This window comes from Macaca fascicularis, chromosome 15 (genome assembly GCF_037993035.2).
Source record: "Macaca fascicularis isolate 582-1 chromosome 15, T2T-MFA8v1.1".
Taxonomy (NCBI): domain Eukaryota; kingdom Metazoa; phylum Chordata; class Mammalia; order Primates; family Cercopithecidae; genus Macaca; species Macaca fascicularis.
In genome coordinates, this window is record NC_088389.1 from 35761479 (window position 1) to 35785460 (window position 23982).

Below are 23982 nucleotides of genomic sequence, written 5' to 3' on the forward strand. Positions count from 1 at the left end.
GTCGGGACCTTCTTGCGAGGCAGCGGCGGCAGCAGCCAGGGAGGCCGGGGCTGCGCGCGGGCCGGAGGCGGGGGCTGGGGCCGGGGCCGGGCCCGGGGCGGCTGGGCCGGCGCCTCCGCTCTCCTCCTGTTCCTGCAGCAGCCTCTGCTCCCACTGCGGCTGTGGCCCCCCTTGGCGCAGCTCTCCGCGCTGCGCGCCCGCTGAGCCCGAGGTTCTCCGGCCCATGTACTGGAAGCATGAGAACGCCGCCCCGGCGCTGCCCGAGGGCTGCCGGCTGCCGGCCGAGGGCGGCCCCGCCACCGACCAGGTGAGCCGGCGAACGACTGGGTGAGCGGCCCGGGTCGGGGTCGGGTAGGGTAAGGGACCCAGCCGGGCCGAGCCGGGTGGCGGGCGGCTGCAGGAAGGAGGGGTACGAGGCTGAGCCTGTGAGTGTGTGCTTGTGAGTGTGCGAGCGCGCGCGAGCGAGGAGGGGGGGTCGCGGAAAGCGGGAACACATTATGCAAATGTTGGAGGAATTTCTCAAAAAGCGATTTAGTAAAGACACAGGCGAATCAAGAGGAGGCGAGGCCGGTATTGTCCGTCTGAATAGGCGCTGATAGAGCCGATGCGCCGGGGGTTGTGCGGGCGCAGCGCTGAGAATCCCGACGCGGGGCCGGTCCTGGGCGCGCGGAGGGGCTGTAGGGTGCTTTTCCCTCCCCTTGAGCGCCTCTCTTTTCTCTTTTTGGTCCCGTTTCGCCCCCGATCTCGCTCCCCTTTTGCTCCGGGTTTCCCTCCGACTGGCCCTCGAAAGGCGCCTGAATCCTTGTCAATACCGCCGCTTCAATTTCGCGGCGCGTGTCAGGCGGGCGGGCGGGCGGGTGCTCACCGCGCTCGGGGTTTTATTTTCTCCAACCACCCTCCGCCCCTCACCCATCTCTTTTTTATTTTCTTTCTTTCTCTCTTTTCTCCTTTTTGCATTTTGTGCCGAGGGGAGAAGGGAGCGAGGAAGGGGGAGGGGTGGGTGGAGAGAGAAAAAATTCGATTTTTAATTACTACCATTAAAAAATCAAATTTGCAATTCTTTGGGCGGCCTGATGGATCTCACTGATTGACAGTTGGAATTGACACTCTGGCTACCTCTTATCTTGGGCATTCACGACAATTTCTAATTGCAGGTAGTTTGTGTGTGTGTGCGCGTGTTTTTTTTCCCCCCTCAGAGGCTTGGATTGCAAGGGAACTAAGCGATTACTTCAAGAGCCACGGGTTAAGTGCAGGGAGAGGGGGAGAGAGAGGGAAAAAATCCAATCCAAATTCAAATTGCTTCATTAGAGAGACACCGCTTTTGTGGGGAAGGGCTTTAAATGCCCACTACAAAGTTAGGACTCATTGTTCGGCGCCGGTTTATATAACAGGCGCGGGGAGGCGCTGGGCTCAGGCTGCGCGGAGCCAGTTCAGCAGCCGCCGCCGCCTGCGTTCCCTCCCCCCTCCCCCAGGTGATGGCCCAGCCAGGGTCCGGCTGCAAAGCGACCACCCGCTGTCTTGAAGGGACCGCGCCGCCCGCCATGGTGAGTCCGTTTGGCCCTGCCTGCGGTGCCCAGTCCTCCAGCGGCCCGGCCCTGGGGACCTGGCCAGGCTTTCCGGCCACGAACCGCTGCTCACGCTCTGGGGGACTCCCGGCGGGCGTCGCTCCTCTCTGAGCCTCGGTTTTCCGGCCGGGAATGTTGGCTTTAACTGTTGCTAGCACCCAGAATGCGCGTGTTAAAAGTTGGCGCCGTCCCTTCCTCTCCAATAGGCCCTTCCATCCCTGTCCTTCAGTCTACGGCGCATCGTCCCGGGGAGATTTCGTTGTCAATTGGTGTTCGGGGGCCCCAGATTTGTCTTCGAGGCAGCCCCAACTCTGGGTGCCCGGGTCAGCGCTCCTCTCTCCTCTCTCCCGCCGCAGGCGCAGTCTGACGCCGAGGCCCTGGCAGGAGCTCTGGACAAGGACGAGGGTCGGGCCTCCCCATGTACGCCCAGCACGCCATCTGTCTGTTCACCGCCCTCTGCCGCCTCCTCCGTGCCGTCTGCCGGCAAGAACATCTGCTCCAGCTGCGGCCTCGAGATCCTGGACCGGTATCTGCTCAAGGTGAGACAGGGGTAGGTGTTGAGTGCCTATTGTCGGGGCGTGGGACGCAGCACGGGAGACTGCAGGAAAGCACCGCAGGCGCCAGGTCCTCTTACTTACAAATCCTGGCTCCACGCCTGCCCAACTGTGAGGCTCTGGGCAAGACTTAGGGTCTTTTTTTTTTTTTTTTTTTTTTTTTTTTTTTTGAGACGGAGTCTCGCTCTGTCGCCCAGGCTGGAGTGCAGTGGCCGGATCTCAGCTCACTGCAAGCTCCGCCTTTTGGGTTCACGCCATTCTCCTGCCTCAGCCTCCCGAGTAGCTGGGACTACAGGCGCCTGCCACCTCGCCCGGCTAGTTTTTTGTATTTTTTAGTAGAGACGGGGTTTCACCAGGTTAAACAGGATGGTCTCGATCTCCTGACCTTGTGATCCGCCCATCTCGGCCTCCCAAAGTGCTAGGATTACAGGCTTGAGCCACCGCGCCCGGCCGACTTAGAGTCTTGTCTGCACCCCCGGGTTCCGTCTGAAAAATAGCAAGAGCTTATTTCCATTTCCCTGAGTCTCAGTATTACGCAAGAAAAACAGGGGAATCGCATGCACCTTCTGAGCTTCAGCATCTCTGACTGCAAATGGGACCTGGGAGGCTGGGGCCCAGCGTGAACGAGGCCCGCGCTGAGCCGACCCCCGTCCCCGCCCCCTCCCCAGGTCAACAACCTCATCTGGCACGTGCGGTGCCTCGAGTGCTCCGTGTGTCGCACGTCGCTGAGGCAGCAGAACAGCTGCTACATCAAGAACAAGGAGATCTTCTGCAAGATGGACTACTTCAGGTAGGCTGCGGCCGCCGGGCCAGCAGTGTCGCAGAGGGCTGGCCCCGGGCGCATTCGGAGGCCACTTTTGCGGCATGTGGTCTCTCGCTCCAGAGCCCCGGCGTCCGGAGTGCACTTCCGTCGCGCAGCGCTGGCCCAGCCTGCCGGCGCGAACCCAGAGCTCCAGGCAGCGCGCTGGTGCCTGCACAGGTTCCCGCCCCCGATCTGCCTTCGGTCCTCGCGGTCCATTGGGTTTCGGTATCGTCTCTGGCTCTGTCTCGGGTCCTGCCTAAGTCTCAGGCTCCAGTTCCGACCTCGAGCGCCTCGGTGGAGCTCTGACGTCCCCAGCTCTGGTCGGGACCCACTCGGATCCTAGCCGTCATCCGGCTGCATTTCCAGTGCGCTCGGTCTTCGAGTTCCAACCCTACTTGGACATCAGTCATGCTGGGGTCTCTCCCAGGCTGGACGCTGAGCTGGGCTCCGGACTCTTGCCCTGGCTCTGACCCTGGCTCCGCTCTGGGTTCGGGTCTGGTCCAGCCCCAAGCACCAGCCCCGCAACAGTCTCAGATCCGATCCCATACCCAAGCGCCTCGTCCTGAATCCCAACCTCTGTCTCCAGTTCCATCTCAACTCATTCCCTGGCGTCACTGGAGTGTCACTGGAGAGTCTGGGGTCATGTGCGGGCCCCCGGCGCCTGTTCTAGTCCCAGCTTCGCTGTTGTTTTGGCCCAACTTTGGCCTCTCCAGGGTCTAGGCCTTGCCTTTGCGCCGCAGGGATGGGAAGTGGGAGAACCGGGCACCCAGAGCCCTGAGTGGGATTATCCCGGGCTGTGCTCCGCGTACTGCAGACCGCGTCCCAGCAGCCGACAGCAGCCTGGCGCATCCTTCTGTTCTGCTGTGTCTGGATCACTTGCCTGGGCCTCACTTCTAGCCATGAAGCCAAGACCTGACCTGATTATGGGGTCGAGGTCACTGCAGGGTCATGGTCTTGTCTGCTGATCCCAGTGGGAGGCATCAACCGGCCAGAGGCTTGTACCACCAGGCCTATGGGATTGGAGGAGAATGGTGGGGAACTGGTTCCTGAGAGGGATGCTTGTTTCCAAGTGCTTTCTCAAAAAGTGAAGAAAGCTGCTTCCCTATAACTACCCTTCAACCCACAGACATCCTTCCTATCCTTGCATAGGAAGATGTCATGGCTTCAGTCTTCCTGGCCAGACCCCTGCCCTAGAAAGAGCCTCTGGGAATCAGGGAATATGGTGGAAGATGATCTCCTCCTGTGCACTGGCACTGAGCCTCCAGGGATCTGGAAAGAGAAGATCTTGAGTCTAGGGGGAGGTTGGCAGCATTTGGGGCAAGGGTACTCTGAAGAAGCCATAGGAAGCATAGTTAAAGAGACAGACTCTTCCTTTATGGGATGGATGTGAAAGAGTGTGCAGCTGGGGTGGGGTGGGGATGGCTCAACCAGGTGGCCTAGGACTCGGTGTGCAAGGAGTGCCTGTGTGTCTGTATTGTCTGGGATCTGTGCAGTAGTGCTGGGGAAAGCATCACTGGGCAGGGTTGGGGGTGTGTGGATAGCATGTGTGTTCGTTTATGGACAAACATTCATCTCTTAGCTTCTGTGTGGGTGTCAAGAGTAGGTGTCTGTATGTGAATGTTGAGAGTGTGTGTGCGTGTATGTGTGCGTGTGCATGCACGCAAAGTAGTGAGGACAGGATTACATCTGGACTAGGATCTGGAGGTGAGAGGGTGAGGTGAGGGGATTCTGAAATCCCATCATTCCACTCCACCGTCTCCTCTGAGGGGGTATTCCTGCGTAAGGGCCTCCACCCAGACACTGAGGGATGAAGAGGGTGTTATGAATGTATTTGTGAATCTGGATGGCTGTGTGTGTGTGTCTCTGTGTGTGTTTGTGTGTGTGTAGTCAGAAGGGGGTTAATGGTGTGTAACCAGAGTGTGATGTCTCCTCTCACTGTCCCATCTGACTACTGGTTTGGTCAGGACAGGAAATGGAGGTTACAGTCACTGTCTAGCCACCTCCCTGCTCTAGGCCTGACTCCAGTTAGTATAAAACATCCAGATGGGCTGGACACTGTGGCTCACGCCTGTAATCCCAGCACTTTGGGAGGCCAAGGCGGGTAGATCACAAGGTCAGGAGATCGAGATCTTCCTGGCCAACATGGTGAAACCTATCTATACTAATAATACAAAATTAGCCGGGTGTGGTGGTATGTGCCTGTAATCCCAGCTACTCAGGAGGCTGAGGCAGGAGAATTGCTTGAACCCAGGAGGCGGCCATTGTGGTGAACCAAGATCACATCACTGCACTCCAACCTGGGTGACAGAGCGAGACTCTGTCTCAAAAAACAAACAAACATACATACAAAAAAACATGCTAGATGATGCTTGGGGGCTTCCTGGATTCCTCAGCTACTAAATTCAGGGTGCCAGCTTGGGAACCCCAGCAGAATGGTGTCTGGGCCTCTCCCATAGACTAAGGCACCACCAGGACACCTCTCCTGGCTCTCCTAACAATAGATTTGGCAGTCTTATTTGCTACTTGCCCAAATTTCTTTTCTGCTTCTTCAGCCTTAGCTCACGCCCATGCTGGACTGAGCCTCCTTGGATACTGTGCTTTACTAGACCTTGAAACTAGTCAAAACACGGATCCTGACTCCACTGTTGAGAGCCTCCCCTTATTCTGGAGTCCTCTTCCTACTGCAGTGGGGTAGAGTAGGGTGTGCAGCCACTGTGGGAAGAGGCAGGAGACTGGGCCCAGTCTGGCCAGTTGTGACCTTGGCAAGATGCTAAATCTCTCCTCCCTTAGTTTGCCCTTTCCAAGGCTGTCTCCCAGAGCTGCCAAAGAGGCCATTCTTGGGGGAAGTCTCCATAAAGACTCCCTAAATGGCGGTTGGTATGAATGCCTCGATTATCACCATTGTCATCTTTGGCAGGGTGGATGCTGGGCACAAGCCCACGATGGCATTTCCCCACGCAGCTTGAGGAGCAGAGCCTGCCTGGAGGGATGGGACTGGGCCATTTCTGGGCTGCAGGTTCTGAGCACTAATCTTTTTCCAATGACAAGAGCCCTGAAAGCAAAACTAAACCAGATTTCTGGTTAAGAAAATGGAGGCAGTAAAAGCTCACATTCCCTGGATTGAGAGTAGAATTGTGGCTCTTCTGATCATTTCTCTCCCTGCAGGCATAACCCATCCCTGGCAGCCCCACCTGTAACAAAAATAATAAAACCCACAAAAAGGGAAAGAAAAAGCCGGTCGAGTGCCAGGCAAGGACTATTATCTGCACTGCAATGCCGTCCAAGCTCTGGGTGGCTGCTATGAGGAAGCTCTTCCTGGAGAGAGTGTGAATGGTGGTGTGGGAGGCAGAATTTTCCTCTAGGGAGCTGGGGCCCAGGGAGGGGTCACATGCTGAGATTCTCTAGGCTTCTGTTTCCTGAAGCCCAGGATCAAGAGTCTGGTAGGAGGTGGACTGGAGCACTCTGCCCAAAGTACGGAGATCCCATGGTCCTCTAACCTCTGGTATTTTCCCCAGGGAAGAGGGTCACCTAGGTTCTATCCCCCACCTTGTCCCTCCTTGACATTATCTTATAGACCCTCCTTCAGTCTCCATTGGCAGAGCTAGCACTGGTGGTTCAGGGAATTAAAGGTTAGGAAGGAACTCCAAGTTCATCAGGGAGAGGGTCTGCAAAGCATAGAGGAGACAAGGAGGTCCAGAGCTGCTCCTGGCTCATTTGCATTGTTGGGAGAGGTTGGTTCTCATTGGCTCCGTGTCCTTGGCCAGGCCATTGGACTCTGTCTCAGTTTCTCCAATTCACACTCTAAACAGGATCCTTACCAGCCCTTGTGGGTTCAACCAGATCCCTACTTCCCCTTACTCCCTGAGATTCCCAGCAGGAAAAAAAATTACCACCAGAAAAATGTGATAGGACTCTTAATTTCTTCACCTTTTTGTTAAGACAATTTTTCTTTCTGTTTTCTTCCAAAAATGGAAGAAAATTCTGGAAGAAAAATAGTGCTCCTTTCTGGGACATTCACATTTCCCCTGCTACCAAAAACCACAGCCCCAGCTTCCCATACCTGCAGCTGCTGCCTTACAATAGAGCATGGCCCGATCTACAGTGCCCTCCTGGCTCCCTCAGCCTGCTGAAACATCATGCCCATTGTATAAGGGAGACTAATGTCCTGAGAAAGTGCCATTGCTTGCAGTCACACAGGACACCAGTCATCAGAATGTATGGAGTTCTTGTCTAAGCCAGGAACTGGGCTAACCCTTTACCTACTTTATCTCATTTAATTCTCAGGTCCACCTTGTATGTATGATACTCTCATAATCCCACATTATGGTGGCATTGGGGTGGGATTGAGGAACTGAGACCCTGAGAGATGAGGTCACACGGCTAAGTGGTAGAGACTACATAAGCCCTACAGCGGCCTGGCTCCAACCATCCCTGCCCCTAAACACCCCCATACTCTTCTATAGGTGAGATATATCAGCCACCCATCTATGCATCATGGGGCCCCTCTCTGCTGATCCTAAGATTCCCCGCCCAGTTTGGTTGGCACACCCACTGTGTTTTCTGATGTGTGGCTCCCTGGGTGATCTTGCAACACTGGGGCAGGAGTGACTTCAGAGGCCTGTGAGTGGAGCACCTTTGTCAATATCAGGTCACTGTGGTCCCTGGCCCTCCTGCCTTCTGACAATGGGAGTGGGGAGTAAAGGGTTAACTGCATCCCCTCGTGTTTATGGGGGTGGAGGTTCACTGAGTGCCCTGGAGGCTAAAGTTCCTCTTCCTAGCTAGGCCCAAACGACTTCAGGCAAGCCCCCAGCCTTCTCTGGCCCTCCGCCTTGAGCCCAAGCTCTGTCGCGGGCTCCAGCGGGAGAACCCCACCCCCTCCCGCAGAGCGAGGGTCCCAGGGGAAGCTCGGAGCGGGAAGCGGCCCCCCACCGCGGCAGAGAGCGGCCCATCGGCGGCCAGCTGTTGGGGGACAGATGTTGGGGGAACTGAGAGGGGAGCTGGGGGAGGAGCCTCAGGGCCGGGACCTCCGAGAAGCGGTCGTTTTAACCTCTTAATTGCTGGTTCTGTTTTTTTTTTTTTTTTTCTTTCCCCCCTGGCGTCTTCCCCTATGGGTTTACCTGGAAGGGAAGGAGCAGAGAGAATACCTAGGGCTCCACCTCCAACCCACCTTGTTGGCCTCACAGGATCTAAGGCCTTCAAGAACGTCTTGAACCTAAAATAAGTGAACCCCCGTTTGAGTTTCGGCCTCTTGGCTCAATAGCTTGGTAACTAACATTGGCGTTTCCACTCTGAGGTTTGGTTTTCTTGTGCAGAAAAGGGGTAGCTTAACAGTGGAATAAGGGGTCGAGGTGAAACTCAGATGGGCTCTTTCGTTGAGGCTCATTCATCCAACGAATAATTACCAAGCGCTTACTAGATATCCAGCATAGTAGGCTGGGAAAGTGAGTGTGACTTGGTTAAGGGCGCAGAGCTCCCTTCGTACAACCACGAGTACCCAGATATCTCTGCTCTCCTTTCAGGGGGTAGAGGGCACTGCGGTGCGCGACGCCCACCTTACTCCTTTTAACAGTTGCCAGGATGAGCAGTATCTGTCGAACACCTCTCCATCCCCAAAGCGCCGTGGGTCCTTTGCATCTAGGCCCTTCATATGCCGGGATCCAGGGACGCGCAAGGCCCGGACCTCACAGCAAAGCTGGGGTGGCAGTAGACACACCCCCTAATCCCTTTGGCGCTCTGGTGGCAGTTCCTGCACATCTCTTTCTTGAAGTTTCGTTGTCTCCGCCGCCGATTTCGCTGTTTCTGGAATCCGGTGGCTCCGGCCTCGCAGCCCGCCTGGGAAGGAATGTCGTTTTGTCAGAGCCTGGATCGATAAGCTTTCTCGCGCCCTTCATGCTGGTGACTCCTGTCCTGGGTCGGGTACAAGCTGCAGGGCAGTCTGCAATGCAACCAAACCTACATAATCCGCCCTAACCCCACCTCAAGGTTCCAGCGCGAGGACAATTTCTTAAACTGGGCTGAGCCACGAGGAGCACAGGAGGATCCTAGAGCTGGGACAGCTTCCAGCATTTCGGGTGACACGCGGAGCATAAGAAAGTTGCTGAGAGGTCACTAGCGGCGCCTATCTCGGACCAAGGGTATGAGGACGCTGTGACCTACCTGTGTAGGCGCAGAACGGACTCGGGCGTCGGGGACTCGCGGGGCAGGAAGATCGCGGTGCACAGAGAGTCTTTGACTCGTCCCTGGCCAAGGAGAAAGAATCCCACGAGCCAAGCGCACAGAAGGCTCAGCCGCTGTTGCCCAGCTTCTGATGGCCATGACCTTCCCTGCTCCGGCTCTTTCCGCTCCCTGAGGACGCACTCACCGCCTTCTCCAGGCGAGTGGGCCCTTGGCCCCGCGCGCTGGAGATTCCAGAATCAGCGGCCCGGAGTGAGGACGCGGCACTGCTAGACCAGCCCCGCTTCCTGTTCATGCATGTGGGATTCCGGCTTTCCTCGTCGCCATGCCAGTTGCTCCGCAGGTTCTAGGTACTTCTTGCACTTTGGAGGAGGCCTCAACCCCAGCTCCATACTCTGTGGAGTTTCCGCAAACCACTCGCCAGCTCTGAACCTTCGATTCCTCGTATGAAAACCTGATGCCAGAGTCCCCACTTCACCGGGTTGCAACGAAACCGAGAGGGTGCAATGAAGGCGTTGCGCCCCAGGACGCCGGCCCGTAGTAAGGGCTCTGAGCGCGGCTGGCCTCCCCCTCCTCCGGCAGCACACATAATCAGAAGCCAGCCTCCCCTCAGAGGCCAGAAAGTGCTCCCAATCCGGATACCACCAGCCCGGTGGCGGAACCCGGGGTCGGCCCTTCGGGGGGAGTAGGCTGGGTTGGGCAAAGCGGTTTCCTCTCCCCTTTACGGCGGGACGGGGAACAGAGACCGTGGGCTGGGCTGGGCACTCCGCTGGGGAAGCCGCGCTTCCGAGGTCCGGTACCGCCTCCGCTTAGGGGAGCGGTGGACTAGACTAAGGTGCTCAGCGCCTCCTGAGGGGACCGCGCCGCCCCCGGAAGGGTCCTCTCGCGCTCCTTGTCGGAGACAGTAGGTAGGGTTGAGGTTGAGTCTGCGAGCGGAGACTGGCAGAAGCCTCTGGGCTCCTGCACTCAGTCCAAGCCAACGCTGTTTTTTTCAACCGACAGTTGCTTGAATTTGTCAAGGCAGGCAGGCTGTAACCAGAGCTTTTTTGCCGGACTGTTTCCTCCGTGCACACACAGACGATTCCGAATGCTCCCCCGGGTGGAGGGGTACTGGCCCTGGGGACGCAGAGGCAAATCTTCTTGGTTCCCCACCCGCAACCCCAGGCCCCCAAATCTAGGAAGGTAGAAGGGGTGGAAGGGAAGAGCCAGAAACGAAACATTTACAAACCAGTGTGGTCAGCGCTGAGAGAGCGGTGCAGGAGGCCGTGGGACTCTGGGGGAGGGTAGGTCAGTGCAAAGGCCTGGGGGTTGGAAAGTGCTTCAGAGGAGGCCATAAAGACCTGGGAGTGACCTTCCATTGTGGCTGACTGGGACACATGCCTGGATGGTGGGGCGGCATATCTTGAAGGTTAGGGAGGAGATGGGCCTGAAGAGGATGTGGTCGCTGGGGTTTTGCAAACCCCAAGGGTTTTGGACCAGATCCTGAGGATAGAGTGGAGCCACCATAGGATTGTAAGCAAGGCAGAGACAGGATTTCATGTGCATGCTGGAAACTTTGCTGTGACTGCTCTGTGGAGGATGGCAGGGGCGAGATGGGGAAACAGGGAGACCCGGAGGAGGTTGACAGTGAGGACTGCATGATGGGAGCCTGGCCTAGGAGGGCAACAGTGGAGATGGTGAGAAGGAGATGGATCCCAGAGATACTTGGGAAACAGAACCAACAGCATTGATGATTGGCTGGAGGAGGGGTTGAGGAGAGAGAGGAGTGCATGATTATGATTTTCAAGCTTCAGGGGCTGGGCGAGTGGTGGCACCATTCTTTGAAACAGAGGGTGTACCGGAGGAAACAGGCTGCCAGGGTTGGGACAGAGTCATAGGTGGGTCATCCACTTTAAAGAACACAATTTCCTCGGTGCCCGGGGTCAGGCCCTGGGCTGACTTCTGGGATGGAGTAAACCAGACTCTGCTGCCTCCTGGAGGGGCTTCCAGTCTGGTGTTGGAGGCAGCTGCACCCAGATCGCCAGACTACAAAACCAGAAGGGAGAAGGAGAAGAGGTAGAATCAAGGAAGGCTTAAGGGGCAAGAAGACATTCGATCCAGACTTTTTTATTTTTGTCTTTTTAACATTTAGTATTATTAATAGAATGTCACAGGCTCCAGAGGGACTTGCTGGGTACTTAGCCAACTACAAAGCACTAAACAAACAGTAGAGTCATTGCTGTTGTCATCTAGTTCAGTGCAGGACAAGGAAAACGATAACTCAGAGTTAAACAGTTTGCCCAGGGTCACAAAGCCAGTAAGTGCTTATCTGTCTGTTCGTCTAAGAAACTGCACTTCTGTGCTGCTGGGGCTATAGCTTATATTCATCTCTGGAGTCAGGATGGCTAGGGTTCCTATCATTGCAAGCGGTGTGACCTCCTGCAAGTTACTTTACCTCTCTGGTCCCCATTTTCCTCACCTGCAAAATGAGGATTAATTGGGATAATCAACGTAAAACAATTAGAATCTTGCTGGGCAAGTGGTAAGTGCTCAATAACTTGCCTATTATTACTATTATTGTGTTTTTTCTAACTTGTGATGTATTTTTAACAAACAAATTAATATGCAAATATAAGTGACCATCATAGAAAATTTGGAAGATTCAGAAAAACACCAAGAAGAAAATAAAAATCACCCATCAGTTCACCTCCTAGGTGGGACTAGGTGTAGAGGGTTGGTGCGTCCAAGCTAAGGCTAATGCCTGAGCTGAAGACTTACAGACGAGGAGCCTAGGGGCTGGCGGGCCATTGGGTGGTGGAAGGCAGGAGGAAGGTTGGCCTGTCTGAGTCTCGACACCCCGTGCCTGTCCTCTCGACCTGCAGCCGATTTGGGACCAAGTGCGCCCGGTGTGGCCGACAGATCTACGCCAGCGACTGGGTGAGGAGAGCTCGCGGCAACGCCTACCACCTGGCCTGCTTCGCCTGCTTCTCGTGCAAGCGCCAGCTGTCCACTGGTGAGGAGTTCGGCCTGGTGGAGGAGAAGGTGCTCTGCCGCATCCACTACGACACCATGATTGAGAATCTCAAGAGGGCCGCCGAGAACGGTACCCAACCTGCTCCGCCTGGCACCTCTGCCCCCAGCCCTTTCCCTCCCCACCCCACCCCAGCACCCCAGGAACCACCCACACTCCTCTATAGATTGGGCCTTCCCGGTATAGCCCCGCAGGCAGCGTAGGGGTGGGGCGGCGCACAGATCTTGCACTTCCGGCTCGATCTTTTGCTTGAAAGTTAGAAGTCACTGCCCTCCTTTGCAACTATGTTTCCTTATCAGTAAAATGGCGTTAACGACAGAACACCTTCCCAAAGATAGACGAGCTGATGTGTTGTAAGGCCAGGAGGCACTCAGTGAACTCTAGAGATGGTTCTCATAACCGGGCAGCCTACTCCACGTTTGGACAGCTCTCATTGGCCCGGGGGCTGATCGCCTCCAGTTGCCCGGGACCAGGCTTGGGCCAGTCCTGGAGAGATGACTTGGCTCCCATTCTCCCAATTCCTATACTAGCAGCTCCAAGCCAGAGGTTTGAGGAGGGGTTTTCATCCCCCACCAGGGTCTCTAACTACAAGGGGAAAGGACCAGGTTTCTGAGTCTGGAGACCAGGCTCTCACATACTGTGTTGACATACGAAGTTTCCTTTTCTCTCTGGGCCTCAGTCCCCACATCTGTGCAAGACAGATACTGGACTAGAATAATCCCTAAATCTCTTCTGGCTCTGCCACTGTGATTCCCCAGATTGCCCAGGAACAAGATTCAGGTCTTTCAGGGATCCTGGGGACCAAGACACAGATGGGATGGAGCTGGGGAAAGGCAGTAATTGGCTGTGGGCAGAGGCAGGGACTCTTTCTCTAATTCCCCTTTTAGGGTCTGTGAAAGTTGCTAACTTCTCTGTAACAGGGATTATTTTATTTAATCCTTACAACAGCCCTAGGAAGTAGGTGGCACGTCCCCATTTTACAGAAGAAGAAACAGGATTTGCCAAAAGTTATATACTAGTAGATTTGCCTAGTTCCAAAGCCCAGCCTCTTAACTACCATACCATACCATATCATACCATACCATACCATACCATACCATACCATACCATACCATACCACCTTGGCCCTAAGCTTTAGGGTACCTTAATCCCATCTCATAAAGCCAAGGAGGCTTCAGGGATGTTGCTGCCTCTGTTTTAGTTTCCCATCTAAAAAAACCAACACACCAATCCTTGCCCTGCCTGCTTTCCTGGGGGACATTAATACCACAGAGTGTCTGCCCAATCCCCAGTTCCTCTGGGGAGGAGTATGAACCACACTGCCTCAACTTCTAGGTCCCAGCCTGGGGACTAGTCAGGGACTGCCAGAGTGTTCCTGGCCATGGCCATAACAGGGCCATCATTTTCTCCTGCCAGGATCAGGACTAAGTGGGTCTAAGGGGCCATCTAGTGAACTTGGGTTTCACTTGCTGCCTGCTTATCTGCAGTGGTGGGCAATGAAATTATCTGCAGTGGTCAGCAAGTCAGCAGCAGAGCTGGGATGGAAACCCAGGAGTCAGAGCTTTCCCACACTGTGGTCCAACAGTGACCACAGGCTCCTTCCACACATGGTCCAACCAGGAACACCTGTAGTCACAGCCTTGCCAATTACATCCTAGCTCTCACAGCCACACCTGTCCACAGACTTAACATGCTGAGGAACTTGAAGGTTGGGGCTTCTGATGTCTCTTACTGATCACCCCTCAGTATTGGCTACTGTTTCACTTTTTAAACATAACACACACACACACACACACAGACATTCATTGTAGAAAAATTAGAAAAGATGGTAAGCAAAAAGAAGAAAATAATGATTGCTCCAAATGCTGCCTCCTTCATATTTTAATGTGTATCTTTTCAGATTTTTTCCATGTATGTTACAGTGTTTGCTTTTTTCCTTCAACATAATTTTTTCCTAATTAAAAAATTACAATAAATTGTGAACAATGGTTATTTCTGAGTGCTGAAATTACTGGTGATTTTTATTTTCTTCTTTGTGCTTATGGAAATTTTCTAAGACTTTGAGGATATTCAGAACAATGAAGTATTAAAAATAAAATGGGAATATAGTTAGTGTTTTAGTATGATTGTAAAAGTAATATGAGTGGAAAAATAATATCTAACATATACTCCGGTTAACAAAATTCACCCTTAGAGAAGTAAGGCAACATATGCTTTTTTTAAAAAAAAAAACCTCAAAAGTTACAGGAATACTGAAAGTAAAAAGTTTCCATAATCACATTCCTGGAAAGTAAACCACTGTCAACACCTTGTTGTATATTCTTACAACCTTTTTTCCTTCCGCTCATTTGTACAAAATTAGGAGCATAGTTCCATTACTTGCTTGCATCCTATCTCCTCTAGCCTTTGGTTTCCCCCAGTTTCGCCAGGATGGAGCCCAGTTTGGGGCATTAGGGTCAGCTAGCTTTCAGCTTCTAGTCGAAAGAGCCAGAGCAGGGGCTTTCCTTCTCTCCGAGCCTCAGTTTCCTCCCATGTATAAAGAGGTAACGCCACCTCTTCTCAGGGCTGTAAGACGTGGTCCAGTCGTGTAAGAAGTGTCCAGTACTGAGCGGACGCTTAGAAACCCCTTCCCCAAAGACTGAGCTCAGGGACTAGGACCCTGGGATCCCCACTCCCAGCCAACTCCCGCTCCTCACCCTTCCAGGGACAAGCTCCCCCCACCCCCGTCCTTTCCAGGCTGCCACTAGAAGAGATGGGAACGCGTGGTCAGCCGCTTCTATCGCCCCCAGGGAACGGCCTCACGTTGGAGGGGGCAGTGCCCTCGGAACAGGACAGTCAACCCAAGCCGGCCAAGCGCGCGCGGACGTCCTTCACCGCTGAACAGCTGCAGGTACCGTGGCAAGCCGCGGGCGGCGGGGGCGTGGGCGGGGCCGAAAGTGGGCGGGGCCGAAAAGGTCTCCTGGCTCCACCCCTCTGCCCGGACCCGGGTGGCGGGGAGGGGCCGCAGCTGCCTGGGGCGTGGCCTGCGGGCTGGCGCCGCTGATTGGGCCGGGGTCTCGGAGTCTCCGCGGGCGGGCGCCTCACCGCCCTCCCCGCCCCGCAGGTTATGCAGGCGCAGTTCGCGCAGGACAACAATCCCGACGCTCAGACGCTGCAGAAGCTGGCGGACATGACTGGCCTCAGCCGGAGAGTCATCCAGGTGGGACGGGGTGGGCGGGGCCTGGGGACCGCGGGCACGCCCCGGAGCTCGTAGCTGGGCTCGGCGCGGAGGGTCGTGCGTGCACGTGGCCATCCTTCTCCAGGAGGCGACGAGGCGGTCCCGCCTGGGGTACCCTGGCGGCGCGTCCGACTCTTTTCAGCGAGGCTGAGGCTGCCGAGGCTGTCGTTCCAGGTGTGGTTTCAAAACTGCCGGGCGCGTCATAAAAAGCACACGCCGCAACACCCAGTGCCGCCCTCGGGGGCGCCCCCTTCCCGCCTTCCCTCCGCCCTGTCCGACGACATCCACTACACCCCGTTCAGCAGCCCCGAGCGGGCGCGCATGGTCACTCTGCACGGCTACATTGAGAGTAAGTAACCGCAGCGCCCGGAGCCGCTGGGCCTGCGGGGAGGGGGGGCAGAGGAGCGCGCGTGGGCGGCTGAGGCCGAGGTGTGGGGTGGGGGGCCTTGGGGAGCCTCGTGGGTGAAGAAGCGGGACCCGAAGTCATTTGGATCTAGGAGTTGGGGGAAGAGGGGTAAAATCTTCGGCTGTGCCTTGGTGGAGCGGAGTCCTTCGTAGAGGCAAGCGATTTAGCCATTCAAAAAATACTTTCAAAGCACCCAGTCTGTGCAGCCTGCGTTCTGGTGGGCATGGAAAAATAACTAGGCGTGTCGTTTTAAGTGGGATGATTTCTGTAGGAAAGGTGCTGGATGCAAGTGACTGGAGATGCTGCGGGGTGGAAGGGAAGGGGCTGGGCTGCCCCTCAGCAAGCAGAGACTGAAAGGATGGATAGGATTTAGTGAGGTACCTGAAGTGGGGGGAACGGAATGCACGCAGGCCCTGGCCCAGAAAGCATCGTGGCGTGGGTGTGTTTTGGGGTGCAGAAGGCCACTGTGGTGGGAGTGTCCAGGGTGTGAGGCCTTTGGCAAGTCACCTAACCTCCTTGAGCCCTGGTTTCCTCATGTGTAACCTGGGATGTCAATAATGCCTGCCTCACAGGGTTGTGAGACACCATACATGCATTCAGTAGCTATATCTTTAGTGCCGTCTGTGTTCTTTGCACTGGCATACGACAGTGAACACAGTAGACCAAAGCTGCTGTGCTCCTGGGGCTTACTCCAGCGTGGGAGATGGTGGAGATGATAAAATCATAGGGAGGGAGCAGGCATGTCCGTGGCAGGGAGCACTGTGGTGGAGATGCAGGGGCAAGCGGGTCATGGTGAAGTGACTTGTGAGTGGGAACCTGGAGGAGTGAGGGAGGAGCCCCGGGGATTTCTGGAGAATTAGTGTTCAGTGCATCTGCTGCTGAGCAGGTGCCTATCACAGATTTGTCTTTCCCTTTGAAGTTATTCCCATCAATTGTTTCCTCCATGCTGAGCATGACCAAAAAATAGAAATGACTACGATGCCCACACACACAAATCCTCCCTTCTTTGGCTCCATGTAACAGGGAAAAAGAAGGGAAATCAGAGAGAGAACTGCTGCTTACTGACCATATGCCATATACTCTACTGACTGCGTCTCTAAACATCAGAGGCCACCATCTCCTTGAATAGATGAGGAAACCAAGGGCCCACTGTAAGTTAGTGGGAGCCTGTATGCCTTAATGATCAAGTGTGGGCTTTGGTGTCAGATTGCCAGGCTTCACATCCCAGCCCTGCCATTTACTAGCTGTGTGACAGTGGGTGAGTTTCTTAGCTTTCTTGAATACTCATTCCCTCATCTGTAAAAATGAGGATAATAAGAGTATCTCAAAGCAGTGTTCTGAGCATCAAATGAGGTAACCAATTGAAAGTGTTCAACATTCAGCAAGTGCTGCATAAGTATTGGCTGCTCTTGTGATGGTAGGAGTGGTTTTGGTTGGCAGAACTAGGAGTGCAGAGCCCTGTCTCCGCACTGGGCTGCCAGTTGGAAACCATGTCTCTATATAGTTCCATTTCTGAACTATCTGCTCAGTAGGAGTGACATTTTCCCCCTTTCTTTTCTAAACAATGACTATATTCAGGCTGCACAGAGCCTGTTAAAGGTGCCAAGGATCAGGAGCTCTATAAGTACCAGGGTTCTGAGCTACCTGGTAATACTTGGTGTAAAGTCAATAAGAAATCTAGATGATCCCTTTGGATTTGGGGCCATGATTTCCAGAGTCCCCGCCAAGACTCTGTCCGTACACTCTGTTGACCAAACTTAGATCTGTCTTTGATGCTTAGAGAAGAGGCTGAGGTGCCCTCTCCTCTTACCTTTGTGGTGGAACTCAGCTTGGGGAAGAAGAGGTTGGGGTTGTGTGCACCTGCACCTCTTGCTGCATGACTGACTGAGAGTCACCACAGCAGTTTGCTCTATGGTAAACTATAGTCATGGAGTTGTGAATTTTCTGAAGCCTTGAGCTGGGAAGCTAATGAAAGTGTTAGAACCAGACCCCAGAAAAATGAGTTTTTCTGTAGAGTTTGCTCTGCAGTTAACTAAAGTCACAGAATACTGAGTTTCCTGGAGGCTTCGAGCTTGGAATCTGATAAAAGCTTTGGAACCAGACGCAGAAAAATGCAGATGTACATACATTTTCCAAGTAATCTGAAGTTGTATATGGACTCCTTGAACACCCCAGGTGAAGAACTCCCAATTTCATGTAACTTCTTTATTCTACAAATGGGAGAACTGTGGCTCAGAAGGGAACAGTGACTTGTCCTGGTTTATATATCAGTTGTAAGTGTCTCTACAATGCCCTTTCCCTGTGACCAAAGAGAATGAAGCCTAAAGAAGAGACCAGCAATGGACTTCTCTGCTGTATTGATAAACAGGCTGAAGCATGAGAAATTTGGATCCGACCCAAAGGTGGACTTTCCCCAACAGTTTTAGATGTTGGAATATGGTATGGAAATTCGTTCAGCAAATACTTAAGAGTACTTACTAAATGCCATGCCTCACTCTAGGTGCTGGAAATCCACAAAGATCTAGAATCTAGAAAACAGACAAAAAATCCTGCCCTCATGGAGCTTGCATTCTAGTTGGCAAAGACAGATAATATAAAATAAATAATAAAAATATGCAGTAAGCCAGGCTGGGCGTGGTGGCTCATGCCTGTAATCCCAGCACTTTGGGAGGCCGAGGCGGGCAGATCACTTGAGGTCAGGAGTTCGAGACCAGCCTGGCCAATATGGTGAAACCCCCTCTATACCAAAAAAACAAAAATTAGCTGAGTGTGATGGCGCATGCCTGTAGTCCCAGCTACTTGGGAGGCTAAGGTGGGAGAATCACTTGAACCCAGGAGGCAGAGGTTGTAGCGAGCAGTGATGATGCCGCTGCCCTCCAGCCTGGGTGACAGAGTGAGACTCTGTCTCAAAAAAAAAAAAAAAATGCAGTTAAGTCAGATGATAAGTGCTAAGGAAATAAAATAAAGCGGGGAGGAAGACAGGGAGGGTAGGGGGTAGATGTTGGTGTTGGTTGCAGTTATAAAGAGAGTGGTGACATATGAGTACAGAGTCCTCTAAGAGGCATGGGTAAAGTCATGGTGATACCTAAGAGATACAAACTTACTGAGGGAGGGTGTGAATAGATGGGGCACAGCCTTGCTTGCAGGGCCTGAATAGGCAGGGTACAGCCTTGCTTGTGTGTGCATGAATATGAAAGCACATATTTATTTAGGAGTGTTTATCAGTGAGCTAGATGCTTATACCTCGCTATCACATAGCTTTTCATAAACTATAAAGAGCATCACAACTGGCCGGGCGCGGTGGCTCACTCCTGTAATTTCAGCACTTTGGGAGGCCAAGGCGGGCGGATCATGAGAACAGGAGATCGAGACCATCCTGGCTAACATGGTGAAACCCCGTCTCTACTAAAAGTACAAAAAATTAGCCGGGCGTGGTGGTGGGCGCCTGTAGTCCCAGCTACTCGGGAGGCTGAGGCAGGAGAATGGCGTGAACCCGGGAGGCAGAGCTTGCAGTGAGCCAAGATCGTGCCACTGCACTCCAGCCTGAGTGACAAGGTGAGACTCTGTCTCAAAAAAAAAAAAAAAAAAAAAGGCATCACAACCAATCCTACTGAAATCTTGCCCAGGGTTACCCAGGAGGTAAGTGGCAGAGATGAAACTGGTTTCAGGGCTCCAGTTTGCAGAGCTCGGGGCAGGTGGGATCCTGTGTGTAGCCTGGGGGATGAGCTCCAAGGCATCCTCTCGTCCACAGGTCAGGTACAGTGCGGGCAGGTGCACTGCCGGCTGCCTTACACCGCACCCCCCGTCCACCTCAAAGCCGATATGGATGGGCCGCTCTCCAACCGGGGTGAGAAGGTAAATGGAGCCAGGTTGGGTCTGGTGGGTCAGAGCCACCCTGTCGGGGATGGGCTTCTGGCAGCATCCCCTGTTAACAATTTGGTACCATGCTGCCCTTCTCTGTCTCAGATTTGTGAATTTCCTTTACTCAAGCTTTGAGATTCCAGGGAGGGCTTACATCACTCATCACCCTACTTCCCATCATCTCACTGGTTCCTCCTTTTCGTTCTTGTCTGTTGGGAGTGAATATCCTGAGCTGATGGGGCTCAGGGATAGCTGGCCAGCCAGTGACCTTGGTCAACTGGCAGGGCCTCCTCTGTGGAGCCAGGATTTCTGGTTGTCTCAGGCTTTAGGAAAAAGGGTGCTTAGCTGTCCCCATTCCAGGGCTTCAAGGTATTGTTTCTGAAGCACTGCAACCCTTTGTTTAAACTTGCCCATAGTACAGATGAAGGTGAATGGAGCTGCTCTGTGAAACCATGGAGAGAGGAGGAGCCTCACTTCCCTCCCAGCTCCAAGACACCTCACAGTTAGCCTTGAAAGCCAGTGCTCTCAGACAACCCTTTCATTTTAGAAATGGGAATATTGAGGCCCAGATAGCTCAAAGTCAGAGACTGGCTGAGAACCTTGCTTTTTTTTGTTGTTTTTTTTGACAGAGTTTCACTCTTATCGCCTAGGCTGGAGTGCAATGGCACAATCTTGACTCACTGCAACCTGCGCCTCCTGGGTTCAAGCGATTCTTCTGCCTCAGCCTCCCGAAGTAGCTGGGATTACAGGCATCTGCCACCACGCCCAGCTATTTTTTTTTTTTTTTTTGTATTTTTAGTAGAGATGGGGTTTTCGCCATGTAGGCCAGGCTGGTCTTGAACTCCTGACCTCAGGTGATCCACCCACCTCAGCCTCCCAAAGTGCTGGGATTACAGGCATGAGCCACCGAGCCTGGCCGAACCTTGCATTTTTTAATTCACTTGTTTATTTGGAGACATTTCCTATGTCCTGTCTGTTCCCAGCATCCCTGAGTCTGTTGCCAGGAGTGGAAATGAGTAAAGTGTGGTCCCTGCCCTTGAGGAGGCCAGAGTCTGGAGGGGGAGGCAGATCCCAACAGTTACAATACAGTGTGACAGGGGAAGCCATGGGAGCTGGGGAGGGGGAGGGGGGCAAAGGAGAGAGGCAGGGAAGACTTCCCAGAGGAGGCAACCTCTAAGGCCAGGCCTGAAAGCTGAGGCATCAGGGAAGGCATGAGACACCAGAGCTCTCAGGGAACCCTGAGCCATTCAGCATTGTTGGCAGGCACATCTGGGAGGATGACAGGAGGAAAGCAAGAGCCTTGAGGCTGCCAGGTGGAAGAGTCTATATTTTATCCTGCGGCAGTGTGGGGTCCTGGAGGGCCTGTTGCAGAAACATCACTGTAGCAGTCTTCGGAGACTGCTGGGTTGGAGGACACCCAGTAGGAGGCAGGGAACCCTGTAGGTCAGTGGGTGTGGCAGTCCTGAGGGAGAGGGTCAGAGCATTAGGGCTGGAGTCAAGAGCCCTCCAGTTCAGCAGATCCCAGTCTTGGTGTGCTCAGAATCACCTGGGCAGAGATTCCTAAGCCTCGCTCTCAGAGAGTCTGATGGGGTGGTATATAGGGATTTGCGTGTGTAATACTCAGCCTGTGTGATTCTAATGGGCAGCCGGGGTGGGGACCGCTCCTTTAGGATGGTACTTCTGGCTCGGCCTCCTGATTGAGCTCAATACACCTAGTATGTACTGAGCTCTCTGTGCCGGGCACCACAGGAGAATGTGTATGGTGTGGAGGTACAGACAGCCCTGGACAGATACATTTGTAAGTAAATGGTAGTGCCTAACGCAAAATCCCGTAGAATCTGTAATGAGTGAGCATGCTCCAGGAACATCATTGCCGCTGAGACTGTCACATTCACAGGAAGAGCTGCTGTTTGCTGAGCTCCTTCTGTTCAAGGCAGCTACTTGTCACATGGCATCTGGTTCACACCTCACAGCCACTTTGTGGACATAGAGATGGCCTTCTCATTGTAAAGAGATAAACAGATTCAGAGAGGTGACATGACTTGTGCAGGGATGCAGTGAGTTTGTCGGACTCTGAAGTCTGCGTGGTTCAGTAATTGCTTCCTTTTGTGCAGCGCTTTACTGTGTACACAGCCCTCTCTCCGAACTCATCCTTCATAGTCTCCCTGGGAGGATGATTGTGATGACCTCCATTTCATACTTGCAGAACCTGAGGCTCAGACAGAGCAGTGCTCATCCAGAATCACAATGTGAGCATGGGCCGAACTGGCCTGGATCCTACAGCCACCTGCCCCAGAGCTGTCCCTTCCTGTGGGAGGGGATTCATCCTATTAGACCTGGCTCTGGGACTGCAGAAGTGAGCTGACATGATCCCTGACCTCAGGGAGCTTGTGGCTTAGCACGGGATGTGGGCAGCTACATTGCAGGGGAATGGGCAGCTGGAGTAGGCGAGAAACATGACCTCAGAGGACCCAGAAGAGGGGGAGGTGAGCTCTAGGGGAAAGACAGGGGACAAGAAGAAGGGCATTCCACATCAAGAGAACAGCATGTGCAAAGGCCCAGAGCATGGAGGAGTTTGGGTCGGAGGGGACCCCGGGGGGTGTTCAGTATGGCTGAAGTCCAGGGAAGTGGGGAGAGCCGATGGGGGCCACAGAACAAAGGATCATCGAGAGAGGGTCTTGGACATTATATGGAGGGCAGGGAGTGGGCCCTGGAGGTGCAGAGGGCTGGGCTCAGTGCTTGGAGAGGAGCCTTTGCCTCCTGGTTGCTCGACTAAGCTTGTGGTTCTGTTTCGTTTAGCCTGGGGGATAAGCCACGCTGGGGGCTGTCAGTTTTGGCTATAGACAGTTTCTGGCCCCTGGTTTTGGCTGCTGAGCCAGAGTTTTCCCTTGCTGGGCTGTGTCCCCAACTTTGCATCCAGAAAGTCTGCATGAAAGTGTCTCTCCCTCCTTTGTGACCTTCTGTCCTCTCACTGTCAGGCCTTTCTGCCAGCTCCTAGGGACTTTTCTTAACCACAACTCTTCAGATTCCTGGGGCTTGGTGGGTGGCAGAGTGTGGGATGTGTGTGGCCAGCACAGAATTGCCTGGGCTTTCTTCCAAGTCCCTCCAGGCCTGAGCCTGCCTAGCTGTGAGGAGACTCAGTGTCTCCCTGGGGCTGGCCCCTGAACCCACTCATCTAGACCACCACTGGCCTGGCCTGGAGAACAGTGCTCTGAGCACTCAGGGGAGCATCCCCTGCCTCCACTGCATCATCATTTGGTGCCTGTGAGGTTCCAGATCCATATTTCTTCCCAGTTATGTCCCCTGATCCCACAAATTCAACACTTGGAAAGTTCTCAGAAATCAGGGCCAAGCTGTCATTGATCAGTGGAGGAGACAGGCCCATGGAGGGGAAGGGTCCTACCAGGGTCACCACTCTTGAGAGAGCTTCTCTTAATAAGGGCTAACAGCCAGGCATCCTGGAGTCCAAAATGGAGCCGTGGCCAGGATGGGGAAGGAATGCCCACCCTGGCCACTCTGGATTTAGGCCAACTCGGAATCCCAGCTCTGCCACCTCCTTCCTGTGAGATCTGGGAATGCAATTAGTTTCTCTGAGCTGCAGTTTCTACATCTGCAAACTGGGGATAATAATAGTTCCTACTCCCTAGGGTTGCTGCAGAGAATAAATGCATAATGTGTGTAAAGAGCCCAGCACGGAGCCTGGTACACAGAAAATGCTCCCTAGGTGTTGGTTATGATCATGATCACTGTTATGGAGATCATCATCATTGCTTTCCTCCATCACCTCCTTGTGATAACCAATTCTGGGCAAGTAACATTCCTGATCAGAAAGGGAACAGCCATGTGGTCATGCCCACCAGATGCCCCTCACACTTTACTGTGAAATGACACATCGCCATTAACCAGCCAGCCAGTGATCCTTGACCTGAACTTCAGGGAACTGGCTGTGTCAGCAGCAGTGAGATGTCAACCAAGTGCTAGAGGCGGGAGTGGAAGGGGGAGACGGACAGACAGTCCTGATCTCCCACGGTATATTGGGTGCCCAGCATGTCTGAGCCACGCAGTTCTAGGCTTTGTGCATGTGAAGATTAAGCGCATGTGAAGTGCTTAGCCCATGGCCCGGTGGGTAATAAGCAGTCAGCCACTACGGTCACGGTGACTTTGGAGAGGTAGAGGCAATGTGCTTTGGTAGGGAGAGCTTGCTGTGGGCCAGGCCTGGCCTCCAGTGCCAGGTCCTCTTCCTCGCCGTGTGCCCATGGGCTCACTTGCTTCCACCTCTTTGAGCCTGAGTGCCCTCCCTGTAAAATAGAATGTTGGAACTCCCTCACAGGGCTGTGGTGCAGCTTCCATGAAATCAGGCACGGAAGGTGCAGGGTGAAATGCCCAGAAGGCT

The 23982-nt window shown here is 53.8% G+C and overlaps 1 protein-coding gene across 9 annotated transcripts in view; it reads left to right on the forward strand.

Annotated features, from left to right (window-relative positions):
• LHX6 (LIM homeobox 6) overlaps positions 1-23982 on the forward strand; it is a 41619-nt gene continuing 17637 nt past the window's right edge. For 2 of the 9 annotated variants that reach the window (XM_065530120.2, XM_005580887.5), the window contains exons 1-8: positions 1-307; positions 1473-1544; positions 1922-2104; positions 2788-2909; positions 11957-12177; positions 14895-14995; positions 15209-15304; positions 15497-15671. In XM_065530120.2, coding sequence (XP_065386192.1) covers positions 224-307; positions 1473-1544; positions 1922-2104; positions 2788-2909; positions 11957-12177; positions 14895-14995; positions 15209-15304; positions 15497-15671 — 1054 coding nt within the window. In that variant the 5' untranslated portion in view covers positions 1-223. Of the gene's footprint in view, positions 328-528; positions 1155-1472; positions 1545-1921; positions 2105-2787; positions 2910-11956; positions 12178-14894; positions 14996-15208; positions 15305-15496; positions 15672-19479; positions 19584-20218; positions 21839-23982 lie in introns of those variants that run through there. The other 7 variants (XM_065530119.2, XM_005580886.5, XM_045373783.3 and 4 more) reach the window with 7 other exon arrangements.